Here is an 18,210-nt window from a genome sequence, read left to right on the forward strand (position 1 = left end):
TTTTGGTTGACGTGTTCTTGAGGAACGTTGCTCCTGCTCCACCTCCTGATCACCCTCCGAAGAAGCGTTGATGTCTTCCTCAGGCATTTCAAGTTCAAGTGCTTGATCCTCAGGATTCATGTCCGGATTCTGACTTGTGTCTTGGTTCTGCATGTCTTCTTCCTCATGTCTCTTGTCCACTTGATTACTGACGTCAGCAGAATCATTCTCATCCTGAAACTGGTTTTGTCTTTGTACAAGTCTCCTAGTTTGTGTTTCTTCTGCAGGTTGACTTGATCTGGACTGAAAGACTGGGGCATGTGGATTGAGGCTGGTAGTATGGCTTTGATGGGCAATCCACACCGAATATTCATCCTCACTACAGCTGTCAGAGTCCTCATGAACTTGGTCTTTGGTTTGGCGTGTTTGTTTGTTTGTCTCTTTTGGTTGGAGTTTTTCTTTTGGTTCTTTAGTGTCTTGGCCATCAATAAGATAAGGACAGGGTAGTAAGACATTCCTATGAAGAATTATTTCTCTCCCTTCACGATCTAATGGTGTCACCACATAAACTGGACTGTCGTGCCCTCTTCTTTCTTTTACAACATGCGTTTTGTTTTCCCAGTAAGCACGTATTTTTCCAGGTCCTCCTCTTCCAGATAGGTTTTGGACAAGAACATGGTCTCCAGGTTGAAGTTCTGAACTCCAGGCTTTTCTGTTGTAATACTTTTGTCCTCTTTTACTCGCTTTTCTCAAGTTTTCTTGTGCAATGCTGTAAGCTTCCTGCATTGACCTTTGCCATTTGTCTGCATAGTCTTGATGAGACTGTGACTTCTTTTGCTTATTTGGAAACAATTGGTCAATAGGTAGGGTTGGCTCTTTTCCAAATAACAGAAAAAAAGGTGAAAAGCCAGTTGATTCATGCACTGTTGAGTTGTATGCATGTACTACTTTGTTCAAATAGTATTTCCAGTTAGGTTTCTGTGTCTCTTCCAGTGTTCTGAGCATGGTTAATAAAGTTCTGTTAAAACGTTAGACTGGGGATGGTAAGGTGTTGTCCTTGAATGTTGTATCCCACTGCAACTCTGCAACTTTCTGAACTCATTCTCGAATTCCCCTCCCTGATTATGATGAATGCGAGCAGGGTATCCAAATCGCAGAATAAAGTCATCAAAGATTTTGCGTGCAGCTGTCTTTCCAGATTTGTTAGATGTTGCATAAGTGTGTGCAAACTTAGTAAAATGATCTACTATTACAAGAATATACTCTACTCCACCTTTACTTTTCTCTAGATGCAGATAATCAATCGAGATTAGTTCAAAAAGTGCAGAGGTTGTAATAGTTTGTAGTGGGGTTTTAGTTTTTCAGTTGGGTTTCTTTTGTTTCAAGCAGCGGCAGACTCTTGTAACATAATGTTCGATCTCTTCTCGCATTTTTGGCCAAAAGAACTCTCTAGCCAATGAGATCATTCTGTCCGCTCCAAAATGACCGATTTCTTCTTGGAGTTGCTGATAGCCACTTAGCTTAGCAACTAGCACGCTTGTGTTGTTCCTCTTCATAAAAAAAATAAAATCACTTCTCGTCGTAGAAAGCATTTGCTGAACCGGACGGAAACACCAAAATTTATGTTGCACCCTTAAAAAGAACTTAAAAGAAACTCAAATTAGCTTTTGTGCAAGTTTATTAAACAAAATCCACAGTTCGAGCATACAGCGTGTGTAGTTTTCTCTTTCTCTGCAATAATCACAGGTCATGAACTTTCTAACTCCCATCATGCATTGCGACATTCTTAAGGGGGTATTATTATGACAGAAATGTATAAAATAAAATAAAATAAAAAATAGTTTGAGCACATATTTACCCATAAACAAATTGAATTGTTCTAACTAAATACTAAATCAAATAAATGCTTGCCCAATATGATGAATATACCTATTAAACAATATCACGTTCGTAACTTCTTTTCAGGGCTCTACATATGTCATTGTAGAGCCCTGGTACAAGAATTTTATAACATTTGGTGATCATAATAAAGCTTTTATTCATTACACCACTCAGCGGACACAGTATAGTATTTAATTCATGCTACTGCAGTTCACCCCTGGGGTGAGTAGCCTATTTAAAACAACCAGAAGTGACATCCATTCTATTTCAAGATGAGATACGGAATGAAGTGGCCTCCAGCCTGCACTTTGAGTGACATATATGGGAAAGTAAACAAATTTACATAGTCAGACATAATACATGGGGCGTATTGTCACTCATACGCACATGAACAGCTTTCCTAAAACAAAAATATTACACACTGTTCCAAAGCATCCTGTGTGTTTTGTTTATCTGTTTTCTGCAGTGTCAGACCTTTTGAACTTTTCCCATTTTGTCACATTACAACCACAAACGTCACTGTTGTGTTTGTCATATTAACAACATCACATGACACAGGAAGGAAATGGGTTGTGGCTTTAAACAAACAAAACTGGAAAAGTGTGGCATGTATCTGTATTCAACCCCCTTCACTTCTTCACTCCTAAAAGAGTCCAATGCAACAACTGCTTTCAAACGGAACCTAATTAGTAAATAAAGTGTAATTTAATTGACATAAAAATAGCTGTTCCGTGAATTCTTAAGTTTTGCTTTACAGTGAATTATACGATTTATTAGTGAATATACGGCATTGTAAAAATACAGAAACAAAGGACTCTTCAATCCACTTTGACCGCCAAGTGTCTTAAGAACCATGATGACATGTAAACAGCATGTAAAAACAAGTGTTAGAGCATCACAATGATATTAAAGACTGTTTGAATAAATACGTTTTAAGCTTATTCCTCATCATGGGAGCAGCAACAGCAATAGAGCTAGCAGCCCACTGTTTGTACCTTGAGATTGTGTAAAAGAAGTGCAGATCTATGAAGAATTTGCCCAGTACCCTAATCTGACAGGCCAGGCAAGGAGAGCAGTGGCGGTTCTAGAACATATTCACCGAAGTGGCCAATAAGGCCAACGGACAAAAGAATGGAATAAAAAGAAAAACAGGGCAATCTTTCAGTGTTTAATGTTAAGGGAACCAAAGAGTCACTTGCAGCTTGCAGGTTGCACCTCATGGATGAAAGCTGTGATCCTGTCTCTCAATTCAACTGAAGTTAAAGATGCAACACTTTAATTCTTAATTTATTGTTAAAGTAAAATTGTTAGTGTAAACATAAAATTGTTCCAAGGAACTGATTAGTTTAAGTTTCTGTGCCAGTGCAGTTGATTTGGTATGATGTGTTAAGTAAGGGATCTAGTTCCACAGGTTCACTGGACCCTATTGGCCTCTGTCTAGAACCGACCATGAAGCATAGTTCAAAATATCATTAACATGGAAAAAGTCTAACACCAGGACTTAGTTCTGGACCAGGACCTAGTTTTGGTCATGGGAATGCTTAGTAAGCAGGTCTCCAAAGACCTGAAAGATGTATGTGGTTTGTACTTGACAAGCAACTCAGAATTATATTTTGGCCCAAGGCGATTTAGTGTTGCATAGCCCAATTTTAAATTCTATCCCTTCACAGACATTGTCCATCTCAGCAAGAGCCTTAGACAAACAGCCAGAGGCTCTGGCCGGCTGTTTGTTTTAAGCCCAGGGCTACAAAGAAATGATTCCATGTGTTAGAATGGCTGAGCTGATGTCCAGTCCTAAATCCAATGAGACTCTGCTGCAGGACTTTAAAATTTTAATTCACTAACGTGTCCCATCCAACCTGACTGCGCTGGAGAAAAATGGGTACAGATCTTAGTTTGACGATGTGCAAAACTGGAGGAGAGACGCAAACTAAAATCAGGTGGAATGGTAATGAAAAGTGTTTCTGCATAGTGTCAACTAATGGAGCTGAATACCAATGCCTCCCAGACTTTTCAGATTTATCTCTAAAGACACTTTAAAAATTTTTTAAATTAATTTCTTTTAAATATGCACTTCTTTGTCTTAATCTATCACATAATATCCCATTAAAATAAATAGAAAGTTCTGACTACAATGAGACAAAATGTGGAAAAGTTCAAGACGTATAATTTCTATAAGGTAAAGCTCATGCATTTCCTCTCTTTGCTTCAGTGATGATCTTGAACTTATTTTGTCTTTTGCGTCAGCAGAGTTGGGCAGTTTTGTATTAATCCACATCAGTCATTGGATTAAAGTCCTGCTAAGTATCTTCAGACATTTTTCTCTGCATTAATAGACCAGATGAGAAAGGCTAGAAAATAATGATTATCCATGACTTAACTGAACTGCTGGTTCTTAATTTCAGGATTGTGTCTGCAGTTTCTAATTAGCTGACTTGACTCATGTTCTTATTGTGTTCAATTGTAGGGAGCTTCACTTCAGTTCAAGAGTTCTCTGCTGTCTAGTTGAGCAATTACATATTGATTCCTTTGGTGGAAGATCTTTGTGATTCAGCCATTGACAGACAGGAGGCTGTTAAATCGTCAACCAAATGCTTCCTCAGCCTGGGGAATCAAACCATAAATTTCGCTACATGAGTGACAGTGATGGAAAAATATCTCAGAATTAAAGTGCATATTTCAAGCTTTTGCTCTGGCAGGAAGACAGCTGTTTAAATCACATAGACACATTTCCATGTTAAATAGTTTATAATATTTAGAGTCCACAAAGCCAGATTTACAGCATATTTTTTCACTGCAATGCGGGTAGAAATTGTTGTGATGTCAAGTTGTATTTATCTGCATTCATTAAATATTATCAAATCAACAAATTTCTCATATGCTTGAGCAAACATTATTATAGCAACAGCATGCTAACAAAACATCTTGCAAGAGAGATCCTATGAAAAAGTTTTAATTTAAATGTCTATTTATAGTGATATGACAGTTTGGTATACAACATTGGTATATAGGTGTTTTAGGAGTTTTATTTTTTTTTCCACATTTAAGGTCTTGTTTATTTTGTTAAAGAGGACATACACTGTTTTTAATCCACCTGAGGTAACTATTTGCAGCTGTTAATCAAGCTGTTGGTGTTTCTTTTAACACATGAACTTTGTAAATACAGATATTGAGAGGAACTGTCAACATGTTACAAAGACAGGATGTTGTAATTGTGAAGTCACATCTTAACTTGTTGTGAAATAGAAATAAACATATCTCTATGATGCCTTATGATATGGATCATAGTTATATTCAAACACATTTTTCTTGTTTTATCCTCTCTTACTCTGACAGTACCACGAGCTACAGAGGAATCATTCTTCCACTCAACTGTCTTGAAGGGGAAAATTTACTTGTCAAATGACTTGAACAGCTTGACAGCTGTTTGAGTTGTCAGCAGAAGCTGCTGAATGCTTTCATATTTACTTGCAGTCAAAATAAACCATCATCCAGGCTCAGCTAAGTTGTTCTATTGTTGTAAATGGAAAGTTAGATTTTGTCATGTTACAAAAACTAACTTCAAAGTATTTGTATTAGTTTGACCAACGCAAAGTAAAACATTAATGGAAAGGAAAATGATACATAATTTAAAATTTGTTCCAGCTCAATATCTGAACAGGTGTGCTCATCCTGATCACTGTTTTCGCTGTAACTGCAGCTGCACATTTTTATAACGTCTTTCCCAGATTTGCATTTCTACAAACCAACAGAGCACTTCTTATTACAGTAGCTGCTTTCTTTATTGCACTTTTTCATGAATTTTTAGATTGTACAACTAACAGTTGTTCTGTAAAGAAGCCCTGTACTTATACTGAAATTAAATTGCTCACAGGAAGCTTCTGTTGACAATTTAGGTGACTTCTGAAGACATTTGTAGTTCAACTGAATTTTATTTAGATGTATAAGAATAAAGGGAGGGGGGGTAGTCCAAACACATGCCAGTCTTCTTTAGTTTTATTCATAAAGCATATTTAAAACCATGGATCCTTTCCTTTCTATATCACAGCTGTCTACATGTTTTTTGTCAGCTTTTGCAAGGTACAGTATTAGCTGCTACTTAGTGTTCACTGTGTACAGCTGGCAATATACAAGGGAAAGAGTATGCAGATAGTTTTCTGTTCACAATAGAAGAAAGAAAATAAACAACTGTGGGTGTTTAATGAAACACACAATGATGATCATGATTCAGCTCCTGCATGCCTACAGACATTTTTTCAACTGGCTCAGGGTGTTTGAGTAGATAGACTGCTAACACCTCTGGCGCATTTTAGGTGTGACAAGTTCAGGAGAATCCCTACGCAGAAATTTCTCCCAACAAACAAATGCTTGCTGCGTGGGTTTTGAAAGGCTGCACTTGTTGCCTATAAGGTGCTAGATTAAAGGATTTGCATTTTAAAGGGTATCAGCCATGGCAGCTGGAGGGAACAGGTGAACACAATTGTGGCAGCTCAACAAAAGATAGGGAATTTGTGTCATACCAAGTAACATAAATGACACACCTGCTTCACCCAATCAGAGATTCGCTGCAGTGTGAGTCTCATTTATAGCACATCAAATAAGGGTGAAAGCACATTGGGATGAGGAACATGAAAGGCAATTTTTGTACCTATCAACTCTTTTATGTCTGAGATACTAGTGAACAAAATATGTTGTTGTGCTTAATGACTTATGAAAAGTAAAAGTACATCGGTAAAGTTTTTGTTTCTACCCAAAGTGCAGCAGTTTAACATTCTGCTGAAAAAAAAAAAAGAAATAACAGATTTTGTGTTGGTCTTCAGAGCATGGAGTTGTTTCTCTCCAGGGCCAGCCATGGTTAAACTCTGTGCACTGTGACTTGCTCCAGGCTGTCTGTGGTGATATTAAAAAGAAGCATTGCTTCATAAAACCCTGCTGAGCTGCAACCGTGACTCCTGTTAATGCAGACTGTTGCTCCACTTTGTCTCTGGGAGAAGAGATGTGATTTTTTTTTTTCATTCATTGCTCATTGTTAAAACAATTAGTGTCAAGCAAATGAACCAATGGTCATATCCACTGAAAGTATTGAAAGACACCTTGGAGAACAATGTTTTCTGAAGCTGGTGTTTTAAACAATTTACCTCATCTATTTGCATAATGGCCTTTGTGAGGGCTGTACCAAATGTTAATACAGACTTCAGCATCCTCTCCACTCGTCATTTGCAATGCAATTTGCAATTAAAACATGCTGCTGTGGCCATCTGGACATAAGAGTACTGAGAATAAGAAAAGGACACTATACCCTTGAGTCCTGTTGAAGGTAAGCTTATGAGGATGTGAGGAAAGAAGATTTTAAATACTTGCTGGCATTACCTGTGTGAATATAAAAGGTAGACTATATTTTTAGAAAAAAAATTGCCTTTTTACCTGTTATCTCAAACTAGACTGAAGCCCATTTCATAGTGCCTTCTCCATCCCATAGATTTAACTTTTGGCTCAAAGCTTATCTTTTCAGCATTCCTAGATAAAGTCCTTAAAAGAACTACCCCTGCCATTTAATCTTTGCTTTGCATTTATTATCAAAACTACTTCACGACCTGTGCTTTCTGTGTTTTCTGTGTTTCTATTTTCTCAAACCTCACAGTTGAAGGCCATTCAGACTGAGCAAGTCTGCGGTTGCTTTCCAGTAAAAGGGGATCTCGCTTTTCACTGGGAATGGTGAAAAGTTAATGACTTGTTATGATCGATTGGGTTTTAGTTGTGAGATTTTTTTTTACCATTACATAAAATAAAATAAATCTGACAACATTGGTTAGGATCAAATTGGAATGTATGGAATTGACTTCGAATATTTCTGTATAATTAGACTGAAATTACTACATATTTCTGTGTATAAACAGGATTTTGTTTTCCAAAGTGCCTTGAGACAATGTTAATCGTGAATCTGCGTGATGTAAATAAACTGAATTGAACGGAATATCTGAGCTGTGTTTATTCCTTTCCGGTAACACTTTATTTGAAGGGGGGTGAATAAGACTGACATGACACTGTCATAAACACCTGTTATGAACATGAATAACCCTTCATGAATATTAACCAATAAATCATTACTGTTTATACTTTACCTTTAATAACATAAAGTTACCTAATTTTTAAAGTGCAATCAGTAATACTTTTATAACAAATTTATATCAGTAATGATTTCTTGGTTAATGTCAAGTTGTCATAACAAAGACATTTTGAATAATGTCAACTTTGTATTAAGGGTGTCATAATTTACCGAATGACGCTTTATGACAACAGTCATAAATATTCATGAAGGCTTATTCATGTTCATGATGGGTGTTATGTCATGTTTATGAAAGTGTCATGACAGTCTTATTCACCCTCCTTCAAATAAAGTGTTACCGTGATTCCAAATGCAATATACCATATTTTCCAGACTATAAGGCGCACCAGTTCATAAGGCGCACTCTCAATTATGGCGTCCATTTCTGTATTTGACCCATACATAAGGCGCACCGGATTATAAGGCGCACTGCTGATTTTTGAGAAAATTTAAGGCTTTTAGGTGCACCTTATAGTCCGGAAAATATGGTACTGAAATACTTAAACTTTTCAGTGATTTTTAACTAATGAAATATTGAGATTGGCAAGTACAGCTTTTTTCCCCTCATTTGTTACATTTTTAAGAGCTAGAAGTCAATTCCCGTTGTCCTTTTCCAGTTTTCAGGAAAACATTTTGCACACCCAAACAAAGTAGGATAGATGAATGTTGATCAAGAAATGGGATGCATTTTGTTAAAATGAAGAAAAGTTAATTAATTATTTGCTTATTATAAATAAATAGAATTATTTATGAAAAATACACAAGCATGCATAAACTTACAATTACTATTGTAGTTAAACATTTTACTTTTTAAAATAATTATTTAAATAATTTTTGATTAAGAGTACGCATATCAAACCAAATACATAAGGACATTGCATATCATTGGATATTGTGCCATTATTTTAATTTTTGAATAAAGTACAGCTCCTTATTCAATGCAATTTAATTCAAATTCAGAAATACTTCATTTATCCCAAAGGGAAATGGGAAATTATCTTTAATTCCAAGTGTCTCTGAAAAACATATTTATTGTTAAAGACTAGAAAGTTGTCCCTCCTTGGTTTGCTCTCACTTCACAAAAGCATTCGGGACTCCCAAGTCTTTCAGAAGGGAGCAAGTGGTAAAATGAGGTTTGAGCTGATAAATCTGTGCATCCTGCTGTGACTGTGTTTAAGGTCCACAGCGAGCAAGCGCAGTTTCCAAAGTCCAGTAGGTGGCAGTGAGTGTTCTCAGGTATGGAGGAGAGGAGGACAGGTTGTGTGAGACGTGTGTTCCTCTTGCACAAGCGCTCCCGTGTTGCGTAGTCTGGGAAAACTGACGTGGTTCGGAGCCGAGCGGCCAGGGCGACAGCTGCGTGTGTGTGCGTGTGTATGCTTGGCTGTGTGCGAGTGTGACAGTGACAGAGTTGCGGCGGGGCAGATCAGAAAAGTCCCGGTGGCTGCTCTCCGCCGGCGCCCGCGCACTCTTTCCTCGGTCCGCCACGAGACCTGCGACACGCTCTGAACCTGGTCGGCTGGCCGCGCGTGACCCGAGGACCCCCTACTTTATTCGGGCTGCGCTGGCGGAAACGGTGAAGCTGAAACTACATTCATTGACTTCAGAGCGATGAACTGGCAGTATGGCCAAGTGGTTCAAGGAGCACCTAGGATTCAAAACTACCAAAGCACCCCCTCCGGCGCCACCAAAACCGGACTACAGACACTGTCACACCGGTGTGCCTGGAGCGCCTGGCTTCCAACAAACTGGCACCGGGGCTACTTTTCCGAGTCCAGCTCAGCCGGACATCCTCGCTGCTTACAAACTACAAAAGGAGTTGGACTTCGAAGACCCGTACACTCCGGGTGGAAATATTTCTTTCGGTTCGAGCTTGAACACTGTGGTCCCGTCGGATAACAAATTTGTGTCGCCGAAGCACCGACTTATTAAGGTGGAAACTATCGAAAAGAGCAGCCCAGCTCCAGGCGGGGGTGTCACAGTCACCCAAGCCGTAGCTGTGGGGAGCGTTAAGTCTCCTACTTCTTCACCTCCGTTGGAACAAGACAACAAGGAAAAGGTGGGGGAAGTTTGATTGCAGCAACTTTTTATTATTAATATTTCACTTTTTTTGTTGATATAGTTAGAAAAAAAAAACAAGTCTTATTTTCTCTGTCCAAAGTAGGCTATGGTTTTCATAAAACGATTTTTTTATTAAAAAGAAAACGTGGTGTGTTTTAGAGGCACTTGCCCAACTCCTGTTAGAAATTACAACTGGCAGAACTTGTTATCACAGCCACACAGCAGCATGAGTTGCGCCATCAGCCCCGGTCTAATATCCAACCTGCCCTGCAGGGAGTGCTGTCATATATTACACAACTCTACAGCTCTACATTTGATGCGAGAAAAAAAAAAAAAGCTGCATTTCTCAATGTTTTGAAAATGAACAAATTGAAAACATCACAACTTCATCTAAATCCCCCAAATTTCAGTCCAGGTTCATCAGTCAACTTTAGTGTTCACCGAGATGATCTCTTCTGCTTTGAGAAGAGTTTGTAAATGTTAGGTTATATGACTTTAGTTTGATCCTCTTTATGTGCACAGTGCTTTGAAGCACCTCAAACCCTTCACCAAACCACTCACAAACTATTCAAACATGCCCTCAGCAAGGTGGAAACAGGGAGCAGATACGCAGGCTATGCCTTGGAGCACAGCTGTCATCTCTGGATTCCCAGGAATCCATGTTCTGGGTTCAAGTCTTGAAGGCTGCAGAGATGTTTGGCGTCAGCGAGCTTCACGATTTGCTGAATTACTGAGAGTGATCCATCTGAGGAATGCTTTTCTGTGTTTGTATTGCTTATCAGCGGAGATGAAAGCACATCCCTGTGAATATACACACCCGGCAGCCCTCAGATCATGCTTCAGTCACGACTGAGTGCTGGAATGTTTGGTGGTCCCCCTCGCTTTCACCTTCACGTTACTTCCTCCTCTGAGTTTGTTTTGCTTTTGCACCTGTCTTGTGACATGTGGCAACTTTACAGTTGGTTTTCGTTCAGTGCTTTTACTTATATTTCACAATGTCTGCAGGCTGTCGTAAGGATGTTGTATTAAGGGAGACTGAGATTTTTACTTCCCCAACAGTGGTTTGATGACACATTGAGATAAAAGCGAGGAATTATAGGTTGCAAACCTATAATGCAAATAAAAGCTTAAAGGAATCATTCAGTCAGTCATAACATTTTGTTTTTACACACTGCCACCCAACTGGTTTTACTTTTCAATTTCAACATGCACATGTTTAATTTTAACATAGTAAAATGTTATCCAAAACATACTTTTATTTTTCACTTCACCTTCTCAGGCCGAGGAAAGAGATTGTCTCATGTTAACCAGCGCTTTCTGAAGTCAGGGACTCTGATGCGTTAGCACTTCGAATGTGTCTCTCATCATGAGCGGACATGGCTGACACTGACAGGCAGTTGATGGAATAGTAAGAGCTTGATGTCATGATGTTATGGCCAAGCTAAACCAGTACTGACAGCTGGTGGGGTTTGGGTGTGTGTGGGGAAAAGGAAGGTTGGATGAATACGGTGCCGTTGCAGATCAATAAACCTTATTACAAAACTATTGGCAAAATATATAAACCAAGTTATCAAATTCATGTACCTACTGTTACCAACAGCTGTAACTCTAAGATCGGTGAATTTGTGTATGTTGTTGTAATCATATGCTGATTCAGTAGCTCCAGATCTCTAAACCTTGTTTGGTCTTTAGATTTCCTAAAGGATCATGTGAAGTCTTTATAGAATGAATCACCTTACATTGCCTAGTGCAAAGCAGAGTGTCGGATGCAGCTGCATGCTGCTATTGGACTCTAAAGCAGTGATGATATGATATAGTGATAATTAAATAGATGAGTCGGGTTCAACCATATTTGTGTGATTGCATTTTGTCATGTTTAAAGTTTGGTGGAGGAGACATTATATACCCTGTGCTATGTTTTCACACAGTTCCAGTGAAAAATTGGCATTGGTTTGTTTAGACTGTTGTGATAAAGCTGCATGTGGACCAAAACATTGGACTTTGTCTGCTGTGCAAACAAAAACTAAGATCAAAGCCTGAGAGACACATTTTGTCTATCATCAGTGACTGACTTCAAACATGCTTTCCTCAAAATGTTCCTTTAAAATTGGGGACAACTTTCGCATATGTGTTGAGCTTAAAAAGGGTAGGATAGTCTCATAAAGTCTATGTATCAAGACAGGCTGTCATATCATTTTAAATGTGTGTCTGAGTATGTGTGCAAATACTTTGGTGGTATGGTTTATGTTTATTTTTCATGATTCAGGGTGGAAACTCAGGTGAAACACAGATACTAGATAAATCTGTGTTCCTTCATAGCTGCACAACCTTAACTTTTTTGTGAATTAGGTTGTGTGGGAGCTGTCTGTTTTCTCTCCCACTCTGCTAGTGAAGGTAATTGTTTGTAAATCTATGCTAGATAAACTCTTCAGGTGAGAATAAATTAAAAGCATGAGAATAAAGGATCATACTCCTTCCTATACACATGTTCCAACAATCTATGTAGGAGGATGAGCTGTTTGCCGTGTTTTATTTCCTGTCCTCTAATTCTTCAGATTGGCATTAAAGGGCTGAAAATATTTAGTGTTCCCTTTCTGCCTAATGTTAAAGTACTCTTCATTGTGCCTTTTTCAGCATTTGTTAATTTTAGGGATGCACTGATTAGTTGTCTCTGGGCCAATATCAATTTCTTTTTTTCTCCAAGGTCTGAGCTGCAAATTCAACTTTATTGTTACTTGAGTTTGGAGTACATAAATAAAAAATGTAGGACTTTTCTAGTTTTAATACTAAGCATTAAGTAATGGAAAAAATCTGATTATGTTTTCACATCAGTGACCTTTGGCTTTTAGTTTGGTGCATCTCTGGTTATTTCTAGATGGATTCTGGCACAGCTTCTCACAAACAGCCATGCGTGCCTGCTCATAAATGTGCCTGTCCATCTTCTGACTGAAAAGGCTTAACACTGACTTCTGACTGAGCAGAGAGCACATGAGTGTCTTAACAGCACTGCTCGGTTGCATTGATGTTTTAATTACTTGACTCATGAATGCTAATTATATCACTGCTTACCTAATGCCTGAAGTGCCAATAGCAGCAGCAAGGGAATTTTCTGAGTCCATTTCTATTCAGCAGACTCCAGAAGAAAGAAAAGCTAGATAAAGAACTAAAATCAAACATAAAGGTCTGAATATTTTCTTGTTCTTTAGATTTTTATGATTCCCGTTCTTGCTTTCCTTTCTCTGTAAAACTTTGATGCACATTGCCTTCGCTCACAGTTTAGAGTTTACAGGAAATTGTGATTTGTTTTGTTTTTAATTACGCCGAGCCCTTCATGGTAGAGTTAGCTGAGAGAGATGATCAATTATCATCCTGCCTGGAAACTAATTAAAGGCCTCATCTCCCAGCTCATCGCTCCACTCAGCGCTAAACTAACTCCTCTCAAGGACGCCCCAAAGTGATGACGGGCTCTGTTCGACAAATGTGTAAACAGGCAGTCGGGTGAAGCTGACTGACAGTCTGCTGCTTCCCCATGAAACACCTCACGCTATTGTTGCTATCTGTTTGTTCACCTGGGAAACTTCTGTTTGGCAGCCGCCAACGCTCACAGCTCTACCAGCTTGTAGATTTATCTATGTGAAAACGTGTTGGACCCGACTCTCTGAGGGGCGATTATGATGATTATTATGCATCAGATAGTAATGCCTGTTAAAAATTTGTCTACAAGGCAAGAAGTAAGTCTTGGGTCAAACAATAACTAGTTACTGTATATTGTGTTGCATTTATCATCACTACAGAGGCAAAAACAAAACTTCTCAGTTGGATTGAGTTTTAGCATCCATGTTTTCGAAAATGTGTAATATATATATATATATATATATATATATTCCATGCTAATTGCGTGCTCAGAAAATCGATTCTGCAGCCCAATCAATATGGATGCATATGCAATATGTCTGAAGAGAAGCTCTTCAATTGGAAAGGTTTAAACGTTGTTGTTACTCAGTTGCAAAATATACAGATGTCTTTGATGGATACTTTTCCTCAACATAAAAACATACATTCAAATATTACTTGGATTATTTGTACGTTTTATGTTGCCACGGAAGATTTTTTCAGATGAATAAGCAAATATAAAAAGTATTGATCACTTTGAGTGCACCAGAATGTGAAGTAGTTTACTACCAAATGTACCATCCACCAACTTCCAATTACCAGGAGCAGACTGAGCATGCTTGACAGATTCCTCTGCCTTCTGAGCTTGACTAAACTGCGCACCATCATTTCCTCTCATCCCGAAAGCCTTTGCTCTGCTTTTCAGCCTTGTTACTCGAGACATCAGTGGATTTTTATGAGTGCATCCCACTGGCCGTTCACACACTTATCTTTCCCACAGACAGGAGACACATCCAGCACAAACATCAATATTACCTGGCTCTGTGAAAGTCCTTCTCTTCACAAAACTACGCAACAGCTCAAAACATCAGACTCTTTGAGATTCATTCACCTAGATACAGCATTCTAGGTTGAACTTTTTCATGTTTTGTCATGTTGCAACCACAAACTTCAATATGTTTTATTTGGATTTTGTATGATGGGCCAATGCAAAGTAGCGCATAATAGTAGAGTGGAAGGAAATTGGATATAATAGCCTGGAAAGTATGGTGTGCACATTCAGCACCCCTGGAGACAAGAAGTTGTTGTAACCACCTTCCCCTGCAAATACAGATGTAAGGTTTTTTCAGTATGTCTCCACCAGCTTTTTGCGTCTACACACAATACTTCAGGTTCTGCAGGAGCAGATTGAGAGCCGGTGAACATTTGTTTTAAGTTTTGTCACAGATTGTCATTTGGATTTGGGTCTAGACATTGACTGCACTATTCTAAGTCTAGGATGTTTCTCTCTAACCCATTGCATTGTTGTTCTGGAAGAACAAAGAAGTTGTTCTTCCAGAACAATCTTCCATCGTTGTTCTCGTGGAAGGTAAGCCTTTAGCGGTATAGCAGATGATCCATCATCAATTTTGTGTTTATCAATTAGAATCTTAATAAAATGTCTTTAAGTTTTAGGTTGTGACGTGAAAAAATGTGGAAAAGTTCAGGGGCTGGAAATACATTTTTGCAAGTCACAGAAATTTTATTTGACTGGTCAGATTAATAACAGGCTGAATTGGGTTACGGCTCATCACAACCCTCCTTCATTTTCCCAAACAGTTTCAACAGCAATCAAAGCATGTTGGATTAGGCAAAACTGATTAAGTAAAACGCTGTGGAAATGTATAGCAGCAGCTGAAGTGGAAAAGTCATGTTTTAAGTAATTTCCAATGCTTTGACAGCTTTAAGCCGAGGTTCAAGTCATCAACAGATTTGTGTGAAAGCTGTGTTGTGTGCGTTTTTGGACCTTGCAGCTGTTGTTTTTCATAATCAGCATGATACTCACATCTTTAAGCAAGAAAGTAATTATTTTATTAATTATCAGTTGTGAGAGTAAGTGTGGGTTGCTATAGCTACCATACCTCAGTGTTGTCCCATTTAGACAGTGTTATTGTTGTCATGAAATGAAGTATTAAATTACATCTTGACTCTTGAGACATTAAAGAACGCAGAGTGTTTCCTGAACTATCCTGATTCTAAGAAACTCTTTGAAATTAATCTTGATTAGTTTTCATGACAAGCACATCGTATGTTCAAAGTCCTTCTTTTGCTTTGTGTTTATTGACAAAAGAGCATTTCTATGCATTCCTTACTTGAACACGAAGGGAGTTTTGAAATAAAGAAAATGATAAAGCTCAGCTTCTTACTTACAGATTGACAAGTTCTGTCAATGGAAAGGATACATGGCAGAACTTCTTCTTTTTACTAAGATAACATTTTGGTATCCTATTACATTAGCATCTTGGCAGTGTAATCCTATGCAGTAAATGAGGATAATAACAAGTCATGGTTTAGATTTTACTACCAACCACCTCAAGTGGAGCAAAGTTACAGCTCTGGGAAAAGATGGCCTTTAGCCATTGTTTGCTTATTTTCTTTCCTCTCTCCATCTGCAAGCCTTCTTTCCAGTTTAAAGAGTCCCAGTGGAGTCTGCTTGTGTTTGTGTTGCTCAATTTTCTTTTTCTAACTTTGGGCCTGAACATCAGTCACATGACTCCACCAGGTCACAATTAGCCCTCAGACTTGTGCTGCAGCTCTGGCCGCTGGGGAGTTGTAGACACATGGCTCTGTTTTGTTTAATGACAGTGTGTGCAGCTGAGTGTAGAACGAGGGAGCCCTGGTCTGCAGGCAGATCGTCTCCCACAGATTAAAGAGAAATGCATACGCTTGCCTGCCATATGAGACCCAAGGAACAGATCTGCAAGAAGCTTAAAGCTTCTTATTGCAAAAAAAAAAAATCTAAACTCACTGAGTTGTAAATGAATGGCTCTGTTTACATCAGAAGACGCTATGATGTTGAGGTCATGCAGATAGTGGCTGGTTTGCAATTCGCCTTCTGATTAACTACAGGTCGTTGTTTTTGTGACACACTGTAGGAGGCGGTCAGACTTCTGTGTTCAGAGAGTTCTGACCTGTGATCTGAATGCCCACAGAGAAGTCAATCACCTGGACTTCACAGCAGGACTGGAATTAACTGGAAATGAGTGGATGTGAATAACACATTATTAATCCCTTCTTTGCTTTTTCCCCCACACATCATAATTATTTTATTTAATCATTTATTGTTTTATGTTATTGGATAATGCTGATATGGGAAGAGCCTGAAAACCACTGTCTTGTTGTTTGGTATTATTTGGTATCTCTAGGATTAAGGAAGTGCTCCTTTCCTGACAGGAAGTGTTTACAGCTTGGTGACATTCCCTTCTTTAGCTTGACAAGTCTGTGCTTGCCACTTTGTGTAGGCCGGATTTTCAGGTTGATGCTTGAATGCTGAAATAAAAGCTAAGTTAATTCTCCCGGCTGTTTTGACTTGTCGTGTCCGGCTGTAAGAAACAGTTACAGTTGGCGGCACTCTGAGAACTTGTCCATCACAATACTTTCTATATCTTCACTCAACCTTTGTTATTCTGTCCAGAGAGGTGAGTGGTCAGCCACGTAGCAATGGCAGCCCTGTGGGGCTCCACCCTGTTCTTGCACATTTTCGGCGTTCGCAACGTGCAGCGATCCCACTGGATCGTTGGCAGAGAGGTTATCCAAGGCTTCAGAGTCACAGCCGTCCTCGCATAGCATCACAAAACCTCCAGCTTTGTTTACGGACAAACTGTGGCTTCTTTTCCTCCCTCCTCTGTGAAGAGAGACCAAAATCAAAGCTTCCCTCCCACTGGACCTCACCACATTGTTTCATGCAGTTCTGCTGTCCTAATCTTGTCAGTTTTTCTGTTATGGAAGATAAACGGTTGTGTTGTTTGTGGTGGTACACTGTTATGTAAGAATCAAATGGGAGTGAATTGCATGTCAACAGTCCATACTTGGAGTCAAAAATATTTATCCCTTCCAAAGATGGTAAGGATTTATCAATGAAATCTTTTTTTTTTTAAATAGCAACAGGCTTTGGATTTCTTATGAGTTGAGTGAAGGATAAAATCAACTCTGAAAATGCATAACGTAGTATTTGTTTACAACACTAAGTATTGTTTAGCCTGGCGATTGCCTTCCTATGCAATTCTGCTCGATTGTCATCTCCCTTCACTGATACATCTGGGCTTTCTCCTATTGAAGTGGAGTTCTCCAAGAGAATTTCAAACGGGCCAATCAGCGAACAGAAGGAGAAAGTCTGAATTATGATGTCAATTTTCTGGGCCATTTTATCTTTGCTGTCTGGCTGTAGTTTTAGCAGTGGCAGCAGTGGAAATGAAAGAAGCCATTGACACTGTGTTTACCATGCTTCCAAATATTGAATTAACAGTCATCTCGTTCGGCTCGGCACTTCTCTCTTTGCAGTGGAGGATGGCTGTGTTAAGATATGCATATTTATTACTTTCTAAAGTTTTCTGACATCTCTTATGGTTTAAAGTTTAATTTAATTAAGCGTTTGGGGAGTCAATAATAATGTTTCAGTTGTGACCCATAGACTTTCAATGGTCATTTTACTAGTTACGCTTATAACACAAACTGCGAACAATCAGCCAATTAATTCACAGCAACCAGTGAGAGCCTTCAGCTGTCTAGATGTAGTAAAGATGAATTGTTGAACC

At 38.8% G+C, this 18,210-nt stretch overlaps 1 protein-coding gene across 5 annotated transcripts in view; it reads left to right on the forward strand.

The window, feature by feature from the left end:
• The first annotated feature begins 9,181 nt into the window (after positions 1-9,181).
• The window catches only part of shf (Src homology 2 domain containing F), a 100,153-nt gene continuing 91,124 nt past the window's right edge, over positions 9,182-18,210 (forward strand). For 2 of the 5 annotated variants that reach the window (XM_008405637.3, XM_008405635.3), the window contains exon 1: positions 9,183-10,022. In XM_008405637.3, the coding sequence (XP_008403859.1) occupies positions 9,588-10,022 (435 nt within the window). In that variant the 5' untranslated portion in view covers positions 9,183-9,587. Of the gene's footprint in view, positions 10,023-18,210 lie in introns of all 5 variants that reach the window. The other 3 variants (XM_008405634.3, XM_008405638.3, XM_081605429.1) reach the window with 2 other exon arrangements.

This window comes from Poecilia reticulata, chromosome 3 (genome assembly GCF_904066995.2).
Source record: "Poecilia reticulata chromosome 3, P_reticulata-male-v2, whole genome shotgun sequence".
Taxonomy (NCBI): Eukaryota; Metazoa; Chordata; class Actinopteri; order Cyprinodontiformes; family Poeciliidae; genus Poecilia; species Poecilia reticulata.